Source organism: Pseudorca crassidens, chromosome 16, assembly GCF_039906515.1.
Source record: "Pseudorca crassidens isolate mPseCra1 chromosome 16, mPseCra1.hap1, whole genome shotgun sequence".
Classification (NCBI taxonomy): Eukaryota; Metazoa; Chordata; class Mammalia; order Artiodactyla; family Delphinidae; genus Pseudorca; species Pseudorca crassidens.
The window spans coordinates 64972553-64993406 of record NC_090311.1 but is presented as its reverse complement, the minus strand read 5'-3'; the positions used below and the strand labels follow the sequence as shown (position 1 = coordinate 64993406).

Genomic DNA, 20854 nt, shown 5'->3' with positions numbered 1-20854 from the left:
AGGGATCAATAGCAGAATAACAGAGGCAGAAGAATGGATAAGTGCCCTGGAAGACAAAATAGTGGAAATAACTACTGCAGAGCAGAATAAAGAAAAAAGAATGAAAAGAACTGAGGACAGTCTCAGAGACCTCTGGGACAACATTAAACGCACCAACATTCGAATTATAGGGGTTCCAGAAGAAGAAGAGAAAAAGAAAGGGAATGAGAAAATATTTGAAGAGATTATAGTTGAAAACTTCCCTAATATGGGAAAGGAAATAGTTAATCAAGTCCAGGAAGCACAGAGAGTCCCATCCAGGATAAATCCAAGGAGAAATACTCCAAGACACATATTAATCAAACTGTCAAAAATTAAATACAAAGAAAGCATATTAAAAGCAGCAAGGGAAAAACAACAAATAACACACAAGGGAATCCCCATATGGTTAACAGACGATCTTTCAGCAGAAACTCTGCAAGCCAGAAGGGAGTGGCAGGACATATTGAAAGTGATGAAGGAGAAAAACCTGCAACTAAGATTACTCTACCCAGCAAGGATCTCATTCAGATTTGATGGAGAAATTAAAACCTTTACAGAAAAGCAAAAGCTGAGAGAGTTCAGCACCACCAAACCATCTTTACAACAACTGCTAAAGGAACTTCTCTAGGCAAGAAACACATGAGAAGGAAAAGATCTACAATAACCAACGCAAAACAACTACAAAAATGGGAATAGGAACATACATATCGATAATTACCTTAAATGTAAATGGACTAAATGCTCCCACCAAAAGATACAGATTAACTGAATGGATACAAAAACAAGACCCATATATTTGCTGTCTACAAGAGACCCACTTCAGACCTAGAGACACATACAGACTGAAAGTAATGGGATGGAAACAGGTATTTCATGCAAATGGAAACCAAAAGAAAGCTGGAGTAGCAATTCTCATATCAGACTAAACAGACTTTAAAATAAAGAATATTTGAAGAGACAAAGAAGGACACTACATAATGATCAAGGGATCAATCCAAGAAGAAGATATAACAATTGTAAATACTTATGAACCCAACATAGGAGCACCTCAATACATAAGGCAAATACTAACAGCCATAAAAGGGAAAATTGACAGTAACACATTCATAGTAGGGGACTTTAACACCCCACTTTCACCAATGGACAGATCATCCAAAATGAAAATAAATAAGGAAACACAAGCTTTAAATGATACATTAAACAAGATGGACTTAATTGATATTTATAGGACATTCCATCCAAAAACAACAGAATACACATTTTTCTCAAGTGCTCATGGAACATTCTCCAGGATAGATCATATCTTGGGTCACAAATCAAGCCTTGGTAAATTTAAGAAAACTGAAATTGTATGAAGTATCTTTTCCAACCACAACGCTATGAGACTAGATATCAATTACAGGAAAAGATCTGTAAAAAATACAAACACATGGAGGCTAAACATACACTACTTAATAACTAAGTGATCACTGAAGAAATCAAAGAGGAAATTAAAAAATACCTAGAAACCAATGACAATGGAGACACGACAGCCCAAAATCTAAGGCATGCAGCAAAAGCAGTTCTAAGAGGGAAGTTTATAGCAATACAATCCTACCTTAAGAAACAGGAAACATCTCGAACAAACAACCTACCCTTGCACCTAAAGCAATTAGAGAAAGAAGAACAAAGAAACCTCAAAGTTAGCTGAAGGAAAGAAATCATAAAAATCAGATCAGAAATAAATGAAAAAGAAATGAAGGAAATGATAGCAAAGATCAGTAAAACTAAAAGCTGGTTCTTTGAGATGATAAACAAAATTAATAAACCATTAGCCAGACTCATCAAGAAAAAAAGGGAGAAGATTCAAATCAATAGAATTAGAAATGAAAAAGGAGAAGTAACACTGACACTGCAGAAATACAAAAGATCATGAGAGATTACTACAAGCAACTCTATGCCAATGAAATGGACAACCTGGAAGAAATGGACAAATTCTTAGAAATGCACAACCTGCCGAGCCTGAACCAGGAAGAAACAGAAAATATGAACAGACCAATCACAAGCACTGAAATTGAAACTGTGATTAAAAATCTTCCAACAAACAAAAGCCCAGGAACAGATGGCTTCACAGGCAAATCCTATCAAACATTTAGAGAAGGGCTTCCCGGGTGGCACAGTGGTTGAGAGTCCACCTGCCGATGCAGGGGACACGGGTACCTGCCCTGGTCTGGGAAGATCCCACAGGCCGCAGAGCGGCTAGGCCTGTGAGCCATGGCCTCTAAGCCTGCACGTCCGGTGCCTGTGCTCCGCAACGGGAGAGGCCACAACAGTGAGAGGCCCGCGTACCGGGAAAAAAAAAAATAAAATAAAATAATAATTTAGAGAAGAGCTAACACCTATCCTTCTCAAACTCTTCCAAAATATAGCAGAGGGAGGAACACTCCCAAACTCATTCTATGAGGACACCATCACCCTGATACCAAAACCAGACAAAGATGTCACAAAGAAAACTACAGGCCTATATAACTGATGAACATAGATGCATAAATCCTCAACAAAATACTAGCAAACAGAATCCAACAGCACATCAAAAGGATCATACACCATGATCAAGTGGGGTTTATCCCAGGAATGCAAGGATTCTTTACACAAATCACTAAATGTGATAAACCATATTAACAAACTAAAGGAGAAAAACCATATGATCATCTCAATAGATGCAGAAAAGCTTTTGACTGAATTCAACACCCATTTATGATAAAAACCCTCCAGAAAATAGGCATAGAGAGAACATACCTCAACATAATAAAAGCCATATATGACAAACCCACAGCCAACTTTGTTCTCAATGGTGAAAAACTGAAACCATTTCCATTAAGATCAGGAACAAGACAAGGTTGTCCACAGTCACCACTATCATTCAACATAGTTTTGGAAGTTTTAGTCACAGCAATCAGAGAAGAAAACGAAAGGAATCCAAATTGGAAAAGAAGAAGTAAAGCTGTCACTGTTTGCAGATGACATGATACTATACACAGAGAATCCTAAAGATGCTACCAGAAAACTACTAGAGCTAATCAATGAATTTGGTAAAGTACCAGGATACAAAATTAATGCACAGAAATCTCTTGCATTCCTATACACTAATGATGAAAAATATTAAAGTGAAATCAAGTAAACACTCCCATTTACCGCTGCAACAAAAAGAATAAAATACCTAGGAATAAACCTACCTATGGAGACAAAAGACCTGTATGCAGAAAACTATAAGACACTGATGAAAGAAATGAAAGATGATACACACAGATGGAGAGATATACCATGCTCTTGGATTGGAAGAATAAATATTGTGAAAATGACTATGCTACCCAAAGCAATCTACAGATTCATTGCAATCCCTATCAAACTGCCAATGGCATTTTTCACAGAACTAGGACAAAAAATTTCACAATTTGTATTGAAACACAAAAGATCCCGAATAGCCAAAGCAATCTTGAGAAAGAAATACGGAGCTGCAAGAATCAGGCTCCCTATCTTCAGAATATACTACAAACCTACAGTAATCAAGACAGTATGGTACTGGCACAGAAACAGAAATATAGATCAATGGAACAGCACAGGAAGCCCAGAGATAAACCCACACACAGATGGTCACCTTATTTTTGATAAAGGAGGCAAGACTAAAGAATGGAGAAAAGACAGCCTCTTCAATAAGTGGTGCTAGAAAACTGGACAGCTACATGTGAAAGAATGAAATTAGAACACTCCCTAACATCATTCACAAAAGTAAACTCAAAATGGATTAAAGACCTAATTGTAAGGCCAGACACTATCAAACTCTTAGAGGAAAACATAAGAAGAACACTCTATGACATAAATCACAGCAAGATCCTTTTTGACCCACCTCCCAGAGAAATGGAAATAAAAACAAATATAATATAAACAAATGGAACCTAATGAAACTTAAAAGCTTTTGCACAGCAAAGGAAATCATAAACAAGACAAAAAGACAACCCTCAGAATGGGAGAAAACATTTGCAAATGAAGCAACTGACAAAGGATTAATCTTCAAAATTTACAAGCAGCTCATGCAGCTCAATATTAAAAAAACAAATAACCCAATCCAAAACTGGGCAGAAGACCTAAATAGACATTTCTCCAAAAAAGATATACAGATTGCCAACAAACACATGAAAGGATGCTCAACGTCACTAATCATTAGAGAAATGCAAAGCAAAACAACAATGAGGTATCACTTCACACCAGTCAGAATGGCCATCATAAAAAATCTACAAACAATAAATGCTGGAGAGTGTGTGGAGAAAAGGGAATTCTCTTGCACTGTTGGTGGGAATGTAAATTGATACAGCCACGGTGGAGAACGGTATGGAGGTTCCTTTGAAACTACAAATAGAACTACCATATGACCCAGCAATCCCACTCCTGGGCATATACCCTGAGAAAACCATAATTCAAAAAGAGTCATGTACCGCAATGCTCACTGCAGCTGTATTTACAATAGCCAGGACATGGAAGTAACCTAAGTGTCCATCGACAGATGAATGGATAAAGAAGATGTGGCACATATATACAATGGAATATAACTCAGTTATAAAAAGAAACAAAATTGAGTTATTTGTAGCGAGGTGGAGGGACCCAGAACCTGTCATACCGAGTGAAGTAAGTCAGAAAGAGAAAAACAAATACCATATGCTTACACATATATATGGAATCTAAAAAAAAAAAAAAAAAGGTTCTGAAGAACCTAGGGGTAGAACAGGAATAAAGACTCAGACGTAGAGAATGGACTTGAGGACACGGGGAGGGGGAAGGGTAAGCTGGGACGAACTGAGAGAGTGGCATGGACTTATATATACTACCAAATGTAAAATAGCTAGTGGGAAGCAGCCACATAGAACAGGGAGATCAGCTCTGTGCTTTGTAACCACCTAGAGGGGTGGGATAGGGAGGGTGGGAGGGAGACGCAAGAGGGAGGAGATATCGGGATATATGTATATGTGTAACTGATTCACTTTGTTATAAAGCAGAAACTAAGACACCATCGTAAAGCAATTATATCCAATAAAGATGTTAAAAAAATAAAATAAATAAAGTTTATAGCAAAACTAAAAAAGAAGAAGAAAAATTATGAGGATTAAGTTGGTGCCAAATTATAGAAATTCTGAAACACAATGCCAAGGACTTTTGTCTTTGCTCTCTAGTGCAACAAGCAATGAAATCACAGAGCAAGAAAAGACAAATTGTTTATTTGAAATAAAAAAACAGTAAATCACCTGTAGGACATTCATGTTATTACCTCAAAATGTATAATTTGCTTTTTCCCAGCTATGTTTAAGAAATCTATCTCATTCCTCACAGATGAAGTCCATTGATTCTCTGAGCTAAAATGTTTCTGTGCTGCCAATGGACAGGCCATGGGTAAGCAAAAGAATTAAGATGAATGAGTAGGGAGACAGGCTTTGTTTGCTTGTTTTTTTTCCTACTAAAAACAAGCAAACAAACACAGATCTAGAACAAGAAAAGAACATTAAATATTCCAATGAAAAACACTGTAAGGATAGGGACTTTCTCCTTCCTCTGTAAAAAGTACAGTATATACAGGATGCTTAAAACAGACTGCTTAATAAATTTTGCAAGAAGAGGTGGAGATGACTCATGTTGTTTAAACTAGTTTGTATTATTGCCACAAGCATAAACATCAGGATGGAAAATTAAGTTCTTGGGAAGGCAAGTGAGGATACTGAGAACAGATCAGAGCAACTACCTCAACTCATCACACTGAAGACCATGGATGTCTCCAAAGACAGCTCCTAACAATCCCATCTTCCCATATACACATGCCACTCTTCCATAAGAGATAGTGCTTTTACTTCCTCCTGTTGACCTGGAGCAGGGTTTGTAGTATGCTGATCTATAGAATGCAGAGGCAAAAGCATCCGAGTGACTTTGGAGCTCAGGCACTAAGAAAGCCTGTCAACTTCCATCTCTCCTTTCTTGGAGCCTTGAACCAATAATCCAGGCTCCCCTGACAGAGAGAAAGGCCACATGAATGGGGGCCTTAGGGGATTAGACACCACGTGGAGAGAGAGAAAAAGAAGAACTGAGACCTCAAATACTAAGCCCTGAACCCAGACACCATTTGAACTACCACTGCCTACGAGACCACAAGTGAAAATACTACAGAAATGGACCCCCTAACAGCCCCACCTGCACCCCAGCCAACCTGTGGAATCATGAAACAGTAAAATGGTTGCTATTGTTTATAGTGGTTTGTTAAGCAGCAGTACTTAACCAAAAAAATGAAGATGTGACCTGTGAAACCACAGGGAATTTTCATAACTCTGGAACACAGTAGTTCTCTAGGAGCTAGAAACATCCTCTTACTACGAAGAAAAGTATTAGTAACCCCCTTGCTGTTTCTCTGTCTCACTGATGATGTGAGGTGGAAATCAGAGTAGGATTGCAAGATGAAATACAAGATTCTTGGTTAAACTTGAATTTCAGATCAACGCAACTATATTTTATACGTAATTATGTTCCCATGCAATATTTGTTTGCTGTTAATCTGAAATTCAAATTTAACTGGTCATCCTGTACTTTGATTTGCTAAATCTGGTAATCCTACACACAAAGGATTGCTTTATTTTAACTTTTTTTAAAGAAAAATAATTATTCCAAAAGCTTTGGAGGTCTAAATGTACATCAGGTCTTTGTGCATAACTTTGTTGAAGGGAATCTAGAGGGATGAGACCAGAATGAAAGACACAGTTGTTAACAGCTCATAGTAACAACTTTTCCAAGTCCTGGGTGGAGCAGATGGGGTAGAAATACTGAAGAAGGTAGAGAATGAAAGTAGTACAACTAACAGGGAGGACAGTCCTGAGGGTGAGAGTTCCTGAAGTGGGTGTAGGTTATGCGTGGATGTAGGTTCAGTCCCCTTCCTCCTTAGGTGGGTCACCTCACTACACTAACCTGCTTTCTCATCTGCATCATAAGACAGGTTGTGCTAAGATCCTTCCAATTCTTACATTCCATGATTTTAAGTGCTGACAGTAGAAACAGAATTCCCATTAAGGCCATAAAGTTGAGAAATTGGAATTTTCTCAGCCTTCAAAATTGTGCTTTCACACAGCTAATATTACCTGGCTGGGGATCCCTATTTATTCCACTTCCAAATCTACTTCTGAATTAAAAGATTGCTCAGGCCATTTTACTAAATCTTCCCGTTAAACTACAATAATATATTGCATTAATAGTTTATGGTTGAAAAGTTTTTGCCCCACTTTTATGTGTTGATAGTGACCAAGTTAAAGCTGTACATGAAAAAGAACTCCAGTTATTAAATAGTGGAAAGGAATGGAAAGCAAAGGTCTTTGAAAATAGCTAAATCTTCATATTTCTGGAGGAAAACATTTCAACTTGTGGCATAACACTAGACTTCTAAATTATTTAATGAAATCCTTTCTAATCCTATGTTCCTGATGACCTAAGGTTAAAAGCAGCCTTAACTTAAACAGAAACTAATTTTTGAAGCATCCTGGCAAGAGTTAGAAGGGGAAATTGGTAGGGTCTCTGAATTGCTGGCTGTTTGCTCTAAGCATTTGGATAATAAACTCAGTTTTTAATGTAATAGAATCAATTTACCAACATTCTCTAAAAATTTACTATGTACCAGGCACCCAGAGACATTTCAGCCCTATCGTGTATTATTAATTCCATTTTATAGGTTCAGAGAGGCTCAGAAGGTGCAATCTGTTCCTGAGGTCACACAGATGATGATGGCAGGGCCAGCATTTGAATGTAACTCTGCCTAATATTAAGTCCCTTTCCTCTATCTTACGTTTGCCACAAAAACAGCTGAGGTACGTAAATGTGGAAAGTATATATTTATTGTTCTTGTTATGTGTTCTAAATTAATTTAAAAAGAAGAAAAAAAGGTTCCTTTTGCTTGGTGTTTGTCTCCACGTTTCTCTCCTCACTCACCTGTCTGCGCAGGTCTCTTGTCTTCTTGCACATGTTTTCTATTGCAATATTCAAGGTATTACTCCTTTCCTTTTTTCCAGTCTGCAAGGGAGAAAAAAAAAGTGGCATAAGCAATGGTATCAAATTACTCTTTATCACTTAGCAATTTGCTTTCTAAATTTCCTGAAAATAACAGCTTGAAAATTCAAGAATAGGTCTCAAAACTGCCATGATATTGCATATGATTCATGAGTACTTCGCTTAAGAGTAAGTCAAATGCTGATTAAAGTTCACATTATTTTCTTCTTTAAGCTTTTGTAATATTTATGATATAGTGCTGGGCTGCATTCAGTATGGCAGTAGGCAGAGCATTATCTCCAAGAAACCCTGATCTTCACTCTTCACAAGTCGACTCTTTAACCACTAAGCATGCAATTAGCTTAAAAGCATTAGATGCCCAATTTGTCAACTTCCGTGGGAGTTTCTGAAGTCATTTTCATGGTGTATTGTGTAAGTTATGCAGAGCCATATTGGAGCTTTGCTAACACTAAATAAAATATGCAGTGCAAATTCATACAATTTGCAAAAGTTGACCACAATTTTAGCTGACAATATTCCAAGAACAAATTGTTTCAAGTGAAAACTGGACGCTGTTTTTGGCTCTTTGAGATAATTTGTGCAACACCTTTAAGCAGAACAGTTCTCTCTGTTATATCCTTAACCTAAATCTTTAGGCTATTAATCACACTGAGAGTCACCTTGGTTGGTATTTTCTACATATTACTTTTGTGGGAGACAACTGAATTGAATCTAATCATACTTTTTCAGTGATACCTTATATAAAAGAGATTGAAAAAAATCATTATGTGATTCACCTCCAGGAATATTGCTACCATTTAAAATAAAAAACTGAAAGAGCTCTTTAGAGGAGAACTTGAAAATCAGGAAGGCAAGTTTTAAGCAGCTGATACCTGAGGGAGTTTATAGCATGGACTCTGTGAAGAGGGACATTGAAACAAAGTATAGACCATTAGGCAGCATGCCATACACTACTCCCAATGGCTAAACTCACACATAAATCCATACCTTCAAGTGGAAAGACTCCTTTATAAGAAATTCAAGACCATCTATTCTCTATCCTAATCTATGTTTTTAGTCCTATCTTCTGCCACCTCTTCTCAAGTACTGTCCTTTACAGTAACAATATTTCTATACATTTCTATCTCTTCTCCCAAGTTCTTACATATAATGTACCTTTGACTACAGCAAGTGTCTCCCAAAATAACTCCCTATTAAAATCCTACCTGTTTCTCAATGGTTTCCATGCAGAGTTATCCCCAACAACTCTGCTCAAAAGTAAACCCTCACCTCTCCTTTTCCAATAGCATTTTGAAAATTTCCTAAAATGCTCATTTAGTTTCGTACATGCTCATCACCTTTACGATATTGTTAAAATCTTGATGTTGGCAAGTATATCTTAATTTTTTTTTTATTCCTGAAAGTAACATGTATAGAACCTATTAAATAGTGTTGACTAGTTTATAAGTGAACAACTTGATTCAAAACACAACATAGTTTTACTAAGAACCTACTAGATTCTGGAAGAGATTTTAGCATCTGCTCAAGGCACAGCTAAATCATCTATTAGCTGAGGTTGTTGGTACCCACCTAAACTTCAGTTAGACCTAGTTTTTCTCAGCAGTAGCATTAATGATATTTATGATTGGAAAGTCACCATCATCTGAGCCCATTCTGTACACGGCAAGATGTGTGGCATCCAGGGACCCCTGTCTACTAAATTCCAATAACAATGCCCAGGCACTATGAGAGACAAAAATTGACCCCATGCATCTCCAGATACCTCCTAAGGGGAAACACAGTAGAGGGCTATTAAGTTCTTTACCACATTTTCTTTTTGAGAGTGAGTGTGCAATGTGTGCATGATGGAGACTGTGTCTAGTGAAGGAAGTGGGGAGAAGAAGAAGGGAGGAATAGGAAAGAGAAATAAAATTCTGAATGTCATAGTAATAAAACAATGGTAGCAATTACTCGGATTGCCACCGATACACAACGGGCTGTACGACAGGTTCTCATTTTACCTAAAGAATCTATCCCTTATTCTCCAGTTTAAGGCACTGGTAGCTCTTGGTTTTCTCTTTCCACTTCACAAAAGCAGAGCTAGTTCAAAGGAGGCAGGAGTAGGACAGACAAAAAGACACTTCCCACCCCCAACACACACAAAGCATCAGGAATAATATGAAAGACTTCTGTTGCGTTGGTCGTAAAAACTCAATAGTTTCTGTGATGTGATTCATCAAACAACTAAAAGATGTCAACCTTCGCAGAGCTAACAGCAATGGCACAGAAAACTTTAATAAAGGATGACAGGGGGTGACAGCATGAAGAAATTAAATAAGGACTATAAAGATGATTTCCTAATTTCTACACAGAGCTTCACCCTAGTTTAAAAGGTTTCATTGGGTCAAAGACATTTTGTTCTCCAGGTAATAAAAGAAAGTCACTATCATTTCAAGAAGTATAGTTTTCCCTTCTCTCTTCCCTGCCTCTCCGCTTCCCTTCCCCACCTTTCTTTTTTTTTTTCACCCCCAGAGTTTTACTGGGTCCTTGCTCTATTTATCCAGATGCATTTGGCTCAGTCAAGCCATTTTATGCCTTTTTATTGCTTTCGCATGGCATAAAAATAAATAAACAAGGAGAAATAGCCCCATCCTGCTTAAAAGCCCTCATTACTTCTGTTTTCAAAGCCTTAACAAATCATCAAGCAATGAGCCAGGACTGAAGGTGAATTCTGTGTGCTGAGGTAGGGGACAAAAAGGGCAGGATATTAAAACATAACCACAGATAACAGTCAGAGCCTGCCTACATTTGCTCAGAAGAGAAGATGCTCCTCAAAGGAAGCCTTAACAGAAGCCATCATTAGGTCAGCATAGCCCTGCTAATGGAAAAGGTACCACTTACAGTAAAGGGCGGGGGCAAAAAAACTCGGAAAACACGGTACAGATCAGCACTGTATAGGGAAAGCAATCACATTCTTCATCAGTAAATAAACTGCCAGGAAGGCTATACTGAAAAGAACAGTTCTGAGTACAGACTTCATTCAATGAAATCTCATTAAAATTATTATTGAATATTATAAAAACTGTCCCAATGTGATCTAGACCTATAATCTCAACTATGAGTCTTTCCATGAATTCTGCCTCACCATTGCTCCCATATAACTATCACAGTTAACGGCACTCTCTCATGTGGTTCCCTAAAGCTGCCCACACGTTTGGAAAAAGTCACTTTATAAATAAACTCTTCTTGAGTTATCTGAATTTGAGTGTTCCATCTGTTTCCTGCTGGGACCCTGCTGGATAACTTTCTAATACTGGGCTGTCCAATATGATAGCTACTGGTCATATGTGGCTATTCAAATTTAAATGTAAATTAATTAAAATTAAATAGCATTAAAAATTCAATTCCTCAGTTTCTTAATTTAAAGTGAGCAATAGCCACGTGTGTCTAGTGGCTACTATACTGTACAGCACAGATACAGAATACTTATCTCAGAAAAATGGATTAAACAGCACTGTTCTAAAACATATCTTTGTTTATTCAAATGTATAATGAGTTCCTACTTTTACATAAGCCACCTTTTATTTGAGAATAAAATAATGAGCAAGAAAAAAACAAAATCCCAACCCTCAAGATGTTTAGTAAAGAAAATCGAGATCTAATTCTGTCCCTTTTTTGTTCTGAAAATCTTCACTCTATTCCCATTGCTAATGGAATTAAGAACAAACTCTTGATCATAGTGTGCAAGGCCCCACAGGATCTACCCCCATATTTACTCATCAAACATTAATGAGATACCTTAATGGATCTTTTATTTTTTAGGCTATACAATCACAACTTGGGAACTCACAACAGGTGAGTGACAGACAGATCTTTATTTCAAACACATCAGTCTGCCTGGAGTCTGCACAATGTATTTGAGGAGATTAAGAACAGAGACATGCCGAAGAATTACACAGTTCCAGCAACAGCCCACAGGAGAGATGAAAAGTGTGAAAATTCACGCAATGGCAGTCATGAAACCAAGCAGGACCCTGTGGGGCTCCTGGGCACAGAAGCTTTTCTGTGTCCCCTGTTTCTTGTTTGTAGGGAATAGATTCCAGCCTCCATGAGCTGCCCTGATTTCCCAAGGGCAGATTCAAACAGTTGCTAATCAGGGAAGGGATGTGATGGGGAGACAGGGAGGTGCGATCAAGAAACAACAGTGCAGCCTTGGGGCAGGGCCCTGGTTCCCTCTCAAGGGATACACGTAACATCTTTCAGCTCTTCTGCAGAACTAAAACCCCTACCAAAGGGAAGATGTTCCACAGAGAAGGTCACAGTTTGATAACCTAGAGAAACTCATCAGGAGACCACCTGAGGCCAGATTAAAGGAACCAGAGAAGCTCGTTAGGAGACCACATGAGGCCACATTAAAGGAGTGCAGGCCCTACACACACCCTGATGCTTAGCAGCAACTCTGCCCTTGGACCATTGCTATAAACCTCCTCACCAAATCCCTCCGGGTTGGGACACACGGTTTTGAGAGGCACGAGCCCACTGTGGCCCCCTTTGCCTGGCCAAACAATAAAGCTATTCTTTTCTACTCGACCCAAAACTCTGTCTCCAAGATTAGATTCAGCACTGGTGCCCAGAGGCTGAGTTTTCAGCATCAGTCAGGATGAAGATGATAGACTTAAGGACTCTGAATGAGTAATCTGGGTAGGATGACAGTGACAGATGCTGGCAGGTGAAGAAGAGAGAACAATCTCTCTCACTAGACTTTACAGTCCTCGATGGAGAGAAACTTTGCACGTGTCATTTATCCCTCATAGCGTCCAGCACAGTGCTTTGCACATAGTAGGAGCTCAGAAGTTATTTGCTGAATAGAGGAAAGAAAGATTGGATAATCTTTGGCAAATCTTTGGCAAATCTCATAACATTTCTAGACCTTATTTTTCACACCCATAAAATGAAGATTTGCCCCAAATTGTTCCCATATTTCTAACTCATATTCTATGAAAGGGCCATGTTCTCTTTTAAAAATTATAGAATAATCTGTTACTTTTATTGTACAATATCTTGCATAAACAGCTGTTAAAAATGTGTTGGAAACATTCATGCATAATATAAATCTGCGTTGGTACAAATAAAAGAAGACTTTTGAACTAGGAAGGCCACGATGCTGACCTTACAAAAACTAGGAAGTCTCAAACACTAAGGGATGAGGTTTAAAGCAAATGAAAATTTATCTAGTTCACAGTCAAAACAAAATGTTACCAGGGCAGAGAGGAGCTCTGTATGGAGTTTAAAAAGCAAGAAAAAAATGCTTTTGTTGTTATTTTGTTACGTTTTCTTTTTTGTTTTTTAAATGTGTGCCATTTTATTCAACCTTTTAAAATGACACAGTTCCCTTTAAATGGGAAATCTTTATTTCATGGTAAATATGAATTATGATGCCCTTGAATTAGTTCCTCTCTACAGAAATAGCTTTAAAAATATTTTATGTTTAACACATAGCAGAGGCACAGATTCTAGTCCACATTTTTCGGGCATGAAAGACATACAAATAGACGAACATAAATGAAAAATGAATTATCTTCTAGACTGCCACTGTACTGAGTGGCATGTCAGGAAAACTTAACATGGTATCCTAAAAAATCTTTCTGAATCAAGGTTTGTGCTATGAAAATGAAATTAAAACAAAAAATTAACTCTGATATTTGAAATAAGGTTTTCAAAAAATAAGTTTATAAGAACAGAATGACTTAGCTAACAAGGGAAATAGGTTGAAGATTTCAAGTGTCTTGAACTTTCATATCTTTTGGGAAAGTACAATGCCACCCCAAGTAGCTGCCTGCTGGGGTGGAACCGGAAGTCAGTGAGTGGGAACCAACTTTGTCCAATGTCTGCCACAGCTAAGTATTTTACATGTATCTCCTCAAATGCCATTCGCCATAACTCGTCACACATTTGCGCATGAAGACACTGAAGCTCAGTAAGTTTAAATACTTACCCCAGGAGGAGACATAGTAAGTGGTAGGATCAAACTGAACTGAGTCTAGCCTCATACTTTATCTACCATACTTGAATGAGCAGTAACTTAAACCCAAATTAATGTTTTATATAAGTTTATATCTTAAAAAAAATGAGCAGAGTAGCATAGAAGTTTGTGGAGTCAGTTAAAATTGTTTGAATCTGTGGCTTGATGGCTTTGTGTCCTTGGACAATTAATCTCTCAAAGTTTTAGTTTCCTTACCAATAAAATGAAGATAATATAGCAATTATATCATAGGGTTACTGTAAGGAATAAAGAGATGAAGGATGTACAAGTTACAGCAAACAGTAAGGGCTCAAGACATGTCAGCAATTATTACTGTGCTTGTCAAGAATGGCACCATTGTTACTAACACTTGCATTTCCTCAACTACACCAGCCAGCTGATTTCCCTATGCTTTTCAAAACACTAAACCATTATCTTGGAACGCCCTAATCAGTTCTCTTTCAACAGGAAATTTCTTAATTCGTAACTCAAATTCAGTCCAAGCACCTCAGTCATCTTTTCTGACTCTCCTCAATCTAAACTGCACAATAAAAAAAATAAGACATAAAAATAAAACCCCCTCTCATCTCTTTTTCCACTAATTTCTCCACATATTTTAATTATAGTACCTGTGAAACTTCTTGTCATCTTTTATTTACACTCTGACTCATCTTTTAAATTGCCAAGTCTGTAATCTTAGTATCTACTCAGCGTTTGGCACTCAGTTAATGGCTGTGGATGAAATACATAGATGGAAAAATGGTTAACCACATTTTTATTATAGTAAATAATAATCAAATAGTTTTATTAATAAAAATTATTATCTTTTTTAGAAAGTAATTAACAATCATCCTGTTAGCTGTCAAATACTTTATTCAATCAGTGTTTTTGTTCAAAGGCTATTACCATTACTCCTTACAAGAAGGTACAACATAAACTTGGTGTGAGGATGAAACTAATACGTGGATCAGAAAATGGGAGTTTTGAAATAAGCAACCTGTGTGACCTTAACTAAGTGGAACCCCCTCTCTTGTCCTTATTCTTCGCATCTGTAAAAGAAGGCCATGAGGGGCTTCCCTGGTGGCGCAGTGGTTGAGAATGTGCCTGCTAATGCAGGGGACACGGGTTTGAGCCCTGGTCTGAGAGGATCCCACATGCTGCGGAGCAACTAGGCCCGTGAGCCACAACTACTGAGCCTGTGCGTCTAGAGCCTGTGCTCTGCAACAAGAGAGGCCGCGATAGAGGCCTGCACACCGCAATGAAGAGTGGCCCCCACTTGCCACAACTAGAGAAAGCCCTTGCACAGAAACGAAGATGCAACACAGCAAAAATTAATTAATTAATTAAAAAAAATAATAAAAGAAGGCCATGAGACTAAATGATCTCCAGAGTCCCTCCCAGCTCTTGGAACAAGAGGTGCTAGAGTTCTCTGTTGATATATAGTCTAGTAAGTGTCTAGTCAAGCACTGAGAACATGACACTGCAGCCTGGTGCATGTGTTCTCAGACCAGAGATGCCTAAGCCAGATCCCATGATTTCAACAGATATACCCCAAGCACGACAGAAACATCTGTGGGTTTGCACTGCAATAACATCCAAATTGTTTTACTGGTGATGTTCCTCACCTCCTTTAAATCTCAGAGATGGATATAAACCATGGCCTTCTCCTTTAACCATGTTGCCATGGAAAATCAGTCATACATATGTGCAAGTGCAGAGGCAAAGATCCACTCCCATAACCAACAGGTAACTTTGAAAGTGACTGGAAGAGTCAGGAGTAACCTGATACTTTTTCTTTTCCGAAAATCACTGGCCCTTTCACTCACCAGTTCTCACTTCAAGCTGTTTTGTGATAACTTGTCTCAATCCCCACCTCCCATTTTTCCTCTCTTGCTGCTAGCGTTTATTGTCCTCCACTCAAGCCCAGCAAACTCTGGAACTGACACTGTTCTTAATAAAAAGAAATTGAAAAGATAGAGTTTATTAATTTCAGTGATTCAGCATTCACCTAAATTTGCTGTGACCCCTGCTCGAATGGGTTTCAGATCTTGCCAGCTCCTAGGTCAGTGACTATTCCTATAAATCACACTACGGTTACTATTAAATAAAAGGAGTATGTTCAAAATTGAAGGTTTTACTTAGGTTCAGAGTAGAATCCAAGGATATTGTATACATTAAAGGTACCTAAATGCATGTCTCAGGTTCATGCAGTGAAAATACAAAATACAGATAATCAAGGTATGTAACCATATTTCCATCTTTTATGTTAAATTTTTTGTCATTTCTTTTATAAAGTGATGGCTTGGTTATTTAATGGTAACATAACATTTTTATTTGACATAGCAAAATAACAGAAAACCTTCTGTCAGTCTCACAGGTTGTGTATGTGCATGTGTTTTGTTTCTGTTTAAATAAATATAAAGCTTTGCGAATTAATGGTTTAAAAAATGAAATAAGAAATCTGCCTAATCTCACAATCAAAATTGACTAAATCAGTTAGTGGTGCTGCTGATGTAAACAGATTGAAATAATTTCCGTGGTTTTGAAACTGAACCTATTTTCTCAGCTTGTTCAGGACTTTTTATCAATTGCATTGCATTTAAATCAATTGCATTGTTTTAAAAATAGCATTTGTGTTAAACTGCTTTTATAAGTTGGTATAATAGTGGAATCAGATAAGCTTTCTTCAAATCTTAGTTCCAAGACTTATTAACAAGGTGACCAAATACCAGCTATGTAAGCTAAGCTTCAGTCTCCTCATCTATAGAGTAAGGATGACAATACTTGTTGTAGAGGTTGTTGTGAGAATTAAATGAGATAATGTACATAAAACATGTAGGGCCATAACTGCCTTATAACTGACATTTAATAAATTATATTTATTATTAGCAATAAAAATAATTGTCTGTTAGATCACTGAGGGTTAAGAGCATAAACCATTTTATTCACTGGTATATTTCCAGTGCTTGGCCATAACAGATGCTCAGTGTTTATTGATCTGAATGAATAAAAAAAAGATTGAACTGATGAATGAATTAACATATGAAACATGATAGAGATCTATCTGAAAAAGATTTGCCTATTTTCATCTAAAAGACTGTAGATCTTGTTACACAGCTCATGGACCCCTTGAAAATAGTATAATCTTCAGGACAGTCAATGTAGACAAAATATAGATATCTAGGCCAAAGTTCACAAATCCTCTAATTTCAGTTAATGGTTAAACTATGTATTATGTTTTTACTGACATTTAAATTTCCAAAATCCCTTTATTGAGTCATTGTCAGAGGTTGCTAGCATATTTCAGAAGGAGATATGGCTCATTCTAGACATCCTTTTGATTTTGTGATGCCTGACCCAACACCAGCTCCATGACAGTGCCTATCCATGAAGAAAACAACTATGGTATTAAGTAAGAGTGGCTGTAAGAAAGTGGAAAAATGCAATATTTTGTGTTGTCAATTATACCTTGAGTTCTTATGGCAAAAGCTTTTTTTTTTTTTTTTTTTTGGTGGTACGGGGGCCTCTCACTGTTGTGGCCTCTCCCGTTGCGGAGCACAGGCTCCGGACGCGCAGGCTCAGCGACCATGGCTCATGGGCCCAGCCGCTCCGCGGCACGTGGGATCTTCCGGGACCGGGGCACGAGCCCATGTCCCCTGCATCAGCAGGCGGACTCTCAACCACTGAGCAACCAGGGAAGCCCAGTAAAGGCTTTTTTTTATGACATTCAAAACCACTACCAGAGTCTAATATGCAATGATACGGCATTGTACACACAGTCCAAATAAATTATTTTCCTTTTTTTTTTTTTTTTGCGGTACGCGAGCCTCTCGCCGCTGTGGCCTCTCCTGTTGCGGAGCACAGGCTCCGGACGCACAGGCTCAGCGGCCATGGCCCACGGGCCCAGCCGCTCTGCAGCATGTGGGATCCTCCCGGACCAGGGCACGAACCCGCATCCCCTGCATCGGCAGGCGGACTCTCAACCACTGCGCCACCAGGGAAGCCCCCTATTTTCCATCTTTTAAACAGAACCACTGTTCTCTAGTAATTTTTCTGTCTCTACAATGCTTTGGGAGGTAGAGTATTAGAACAATACTGACCTCATTAAAATTTTATCGTCTGTCATTCCCACAGTTTCTTAAGTCTAATTCCCACTCCTTTTGTTTCCTAAGCCAGGTTTTCATAGTTTAATTATACTCAATATGTCAAACTTCAGCCAACAGTGAGCTTTACAGTGTTTGAGTTACAGTCTAATTTTTTCTATTGCCCATACATACGAAATCTAGACCACATTGATTTCCACCATTTTGATTACTGTTTTCACTTTCACCATCAATTGTAATCTGTGTCTTTCAGACATGTTTATTTTTAACACTATAAAATAAGAGTACAATGGATTTATTTTTTATTGATTAAAGTAAATACTTTCTATCATTGCTGTCTTCAATTAGCACTTTCAAGGCTCATAATTCAAAGAGTTTCAGATTCTGCAGCATGGAGGAAAGTTAAAGAAAGGTTCCACTTAGAAGAAACTTAGCCTATAAAATTCTTTTTCTTTAAAATTTTAGCAGGTAATAATTTTCTTCACAATTAAAATTTCCTTATAAATAAAAGAAAATAGGCATATTCTTTTATATCAAGTCTGCTTAGCCTATTGAAAAGATATTATTTTTTATGAAATTTGATTTGTGCATATATCTTTAACAGAAAAAAAGTCTCGTAAACAAGATCTAATTTATGTGCAGTCAGAATAACTGTTGATCCATGTGGTGTAATTTGAAAGGCACCAATGGCGACTGCTTGAAAATATTCTGTCCCTCCCATGTACCCACTCCCAGACCCTACCGGGTATATGAAATGTTCCATTCCTCTCTATTACATTTAAAATATACATACGGCATTTCACACTGAGGTACCAGACCAAGATAATGATTTTCAAAAGAAATAATTAACCTCACATATATAACGAAGGTATAAAGGTCAAAAAGTGTGGAGACTGAGGAAGATTTTTAGGAGAGGATTTATAGGGACAAAGCTAATCTGAGATTCCCATCCTCCCCCTACATCCTCATTCACACAAGTCTAAAAGGGACCGTTTGGAAAGTGTAATATGAGTCCCTGGCAGCTGAGATTCAGTGGGCAAATGTCAACTCTCTCCTGAGAGATCTACCTGCTAAGAGGTGGCTGGCTAGTTGCTGATGAACAGACAGAAGAGGTGACTGAATTCTAATGTGTGAACATTTTCTGTGGTCCAGATGTGACCCTCTTGCCAAAGAAAGCTAGTCTGGGGTCAACTTGGTTTTTGTTCAAGATCATTTCCTCCATCAGTAAATAAAGCTAAGTTATATCAATGACTGGATTTAAGAATAAGTAGGCAGTTGCAGGAGAAGTATCACTCACATCAAGTGAATTGCAGGTGAAATGGGGACCTTCCAGGAACTCGTGAAATCACTGGTGCCAGATTTTTATCCATTTGCCCCTCCAGATCCACTCACTACCGTTTTGCATCACCCTCTAAGCCCAGATTTTATAAGGATGTTCCCTTGTTCCCTGGCTTCAGGTGGGTTTGGTCAGTAGGAGGCACAGGAAGATGAGACGAGAGTAAGGTTGGGGTATTTATTTTCTGGTTGCTATTCTGCGGGGTTGCTATAAGCTGACTGTGTTTGTCTCCTGAAGACACAGCTTCTGTCAGGCAGCCTTCTTCATACGCAAGCTGGGGAAGACTCCTTCACAGCTGTATCTGGAATGAGTTTTTCTCTCTGTTTCTCTGCCTTCTCACTCCTCCATGGCAGAAGGTAAATTCTCAGGGAAGTGCTGAACAGCTTTAGTTTAGAGAAAAAAGGAATAGGAAGCCCTTCTATGAGCAAGCCTAGTCCCTTGTCTAGTTTTGTTAGTTCTAGTTTTCCTGGAAGGGAGGAGGGGCAAGTGTCAGGCCACAGCAAAAGCACAAAAGTAGGCAGGCACTAGTGGCAAAAGATATTCTCAATCTAATCAGCAACATTTAAAATGAAATGAAATATCATTTGGCCAATGGCATGTGTAATAGATACTTGTGCTACCACGTCTTCTCAAATATGCAGATTTAGTGAGTGATTCCTCTGCAGACTACCAAGGCACAGAGATTTCAAGGTCCTTCAGTAAGCTTTAATTAATGTTATCAAACAAGAGCCTAGAAGATGCCCGCATATCTGAGAGGCAAAACTAGATACTGTATATTCTAAAGGGAAGCTATAAAATAGCAGTTACTGCCGCTATCTTACCATCTCTTCAGGAGATTTATACATCACTCTTCATCTTAAGTTTGCAAGGCAAAACTAGGTAACACCTTGGCTTCATTATTATTTAGCCCTGAACAAAACTCAGTAAATTTAACTTAATAAATGATATCATCTATTTTGGTTCAGGGGGTGTTCAGAGTCTTAAATGTTAGGTTTTTATTTATTTAATGACCACTGCTCTCTTTCCCAAGGGTCAACTTTCCTCCTCACTGAGACTGTGCAAACTGGCCTACCCAGTAGTAGAGACGGACATCTGGGGAGTCATAAACCAGGCCTCTCTGAGCTGGGGTGATTTGGACGCAGTGTTATATATCAGTTCCAGACGTCAGGGAAGACTGATACAGCAGTGCAAATCTCCCGATGAAGCACAGCTGACTTGCAGGAAGATTGCTGTGATGATAATCGCCAGAACAAACCATAAATTCTGGACGCAGAATTAGGAATGGCCTGTAAACAGCAAATAATGGGTGTCTAAATTGAAAATGAAGCT

General features: G+C 38.2%; 1 protein-coding gene across 1 annotated transcript in view; it reads right to left on the bottom strand.

Annotated features, from left to right (window-relative positions):
• CTNNA3 (catenin alpha 3) overlaps nucleotides 1–20854 on the bottom strand; it is a 1581323-nt gene that overhangs the window by 737164 nt on the left and 823305 nt on the right. The window contains exon 8 of the mRNA XM_067710819.1: nucleotides 8008–8088. Coding sequence (XP_067566920.1) covers nucleotides 8008–8088 — 81 coding nt within the window. The remainder of the gene's footprint in view (nucleotides 1–8007; nucleotides 8089–20854) is intronic.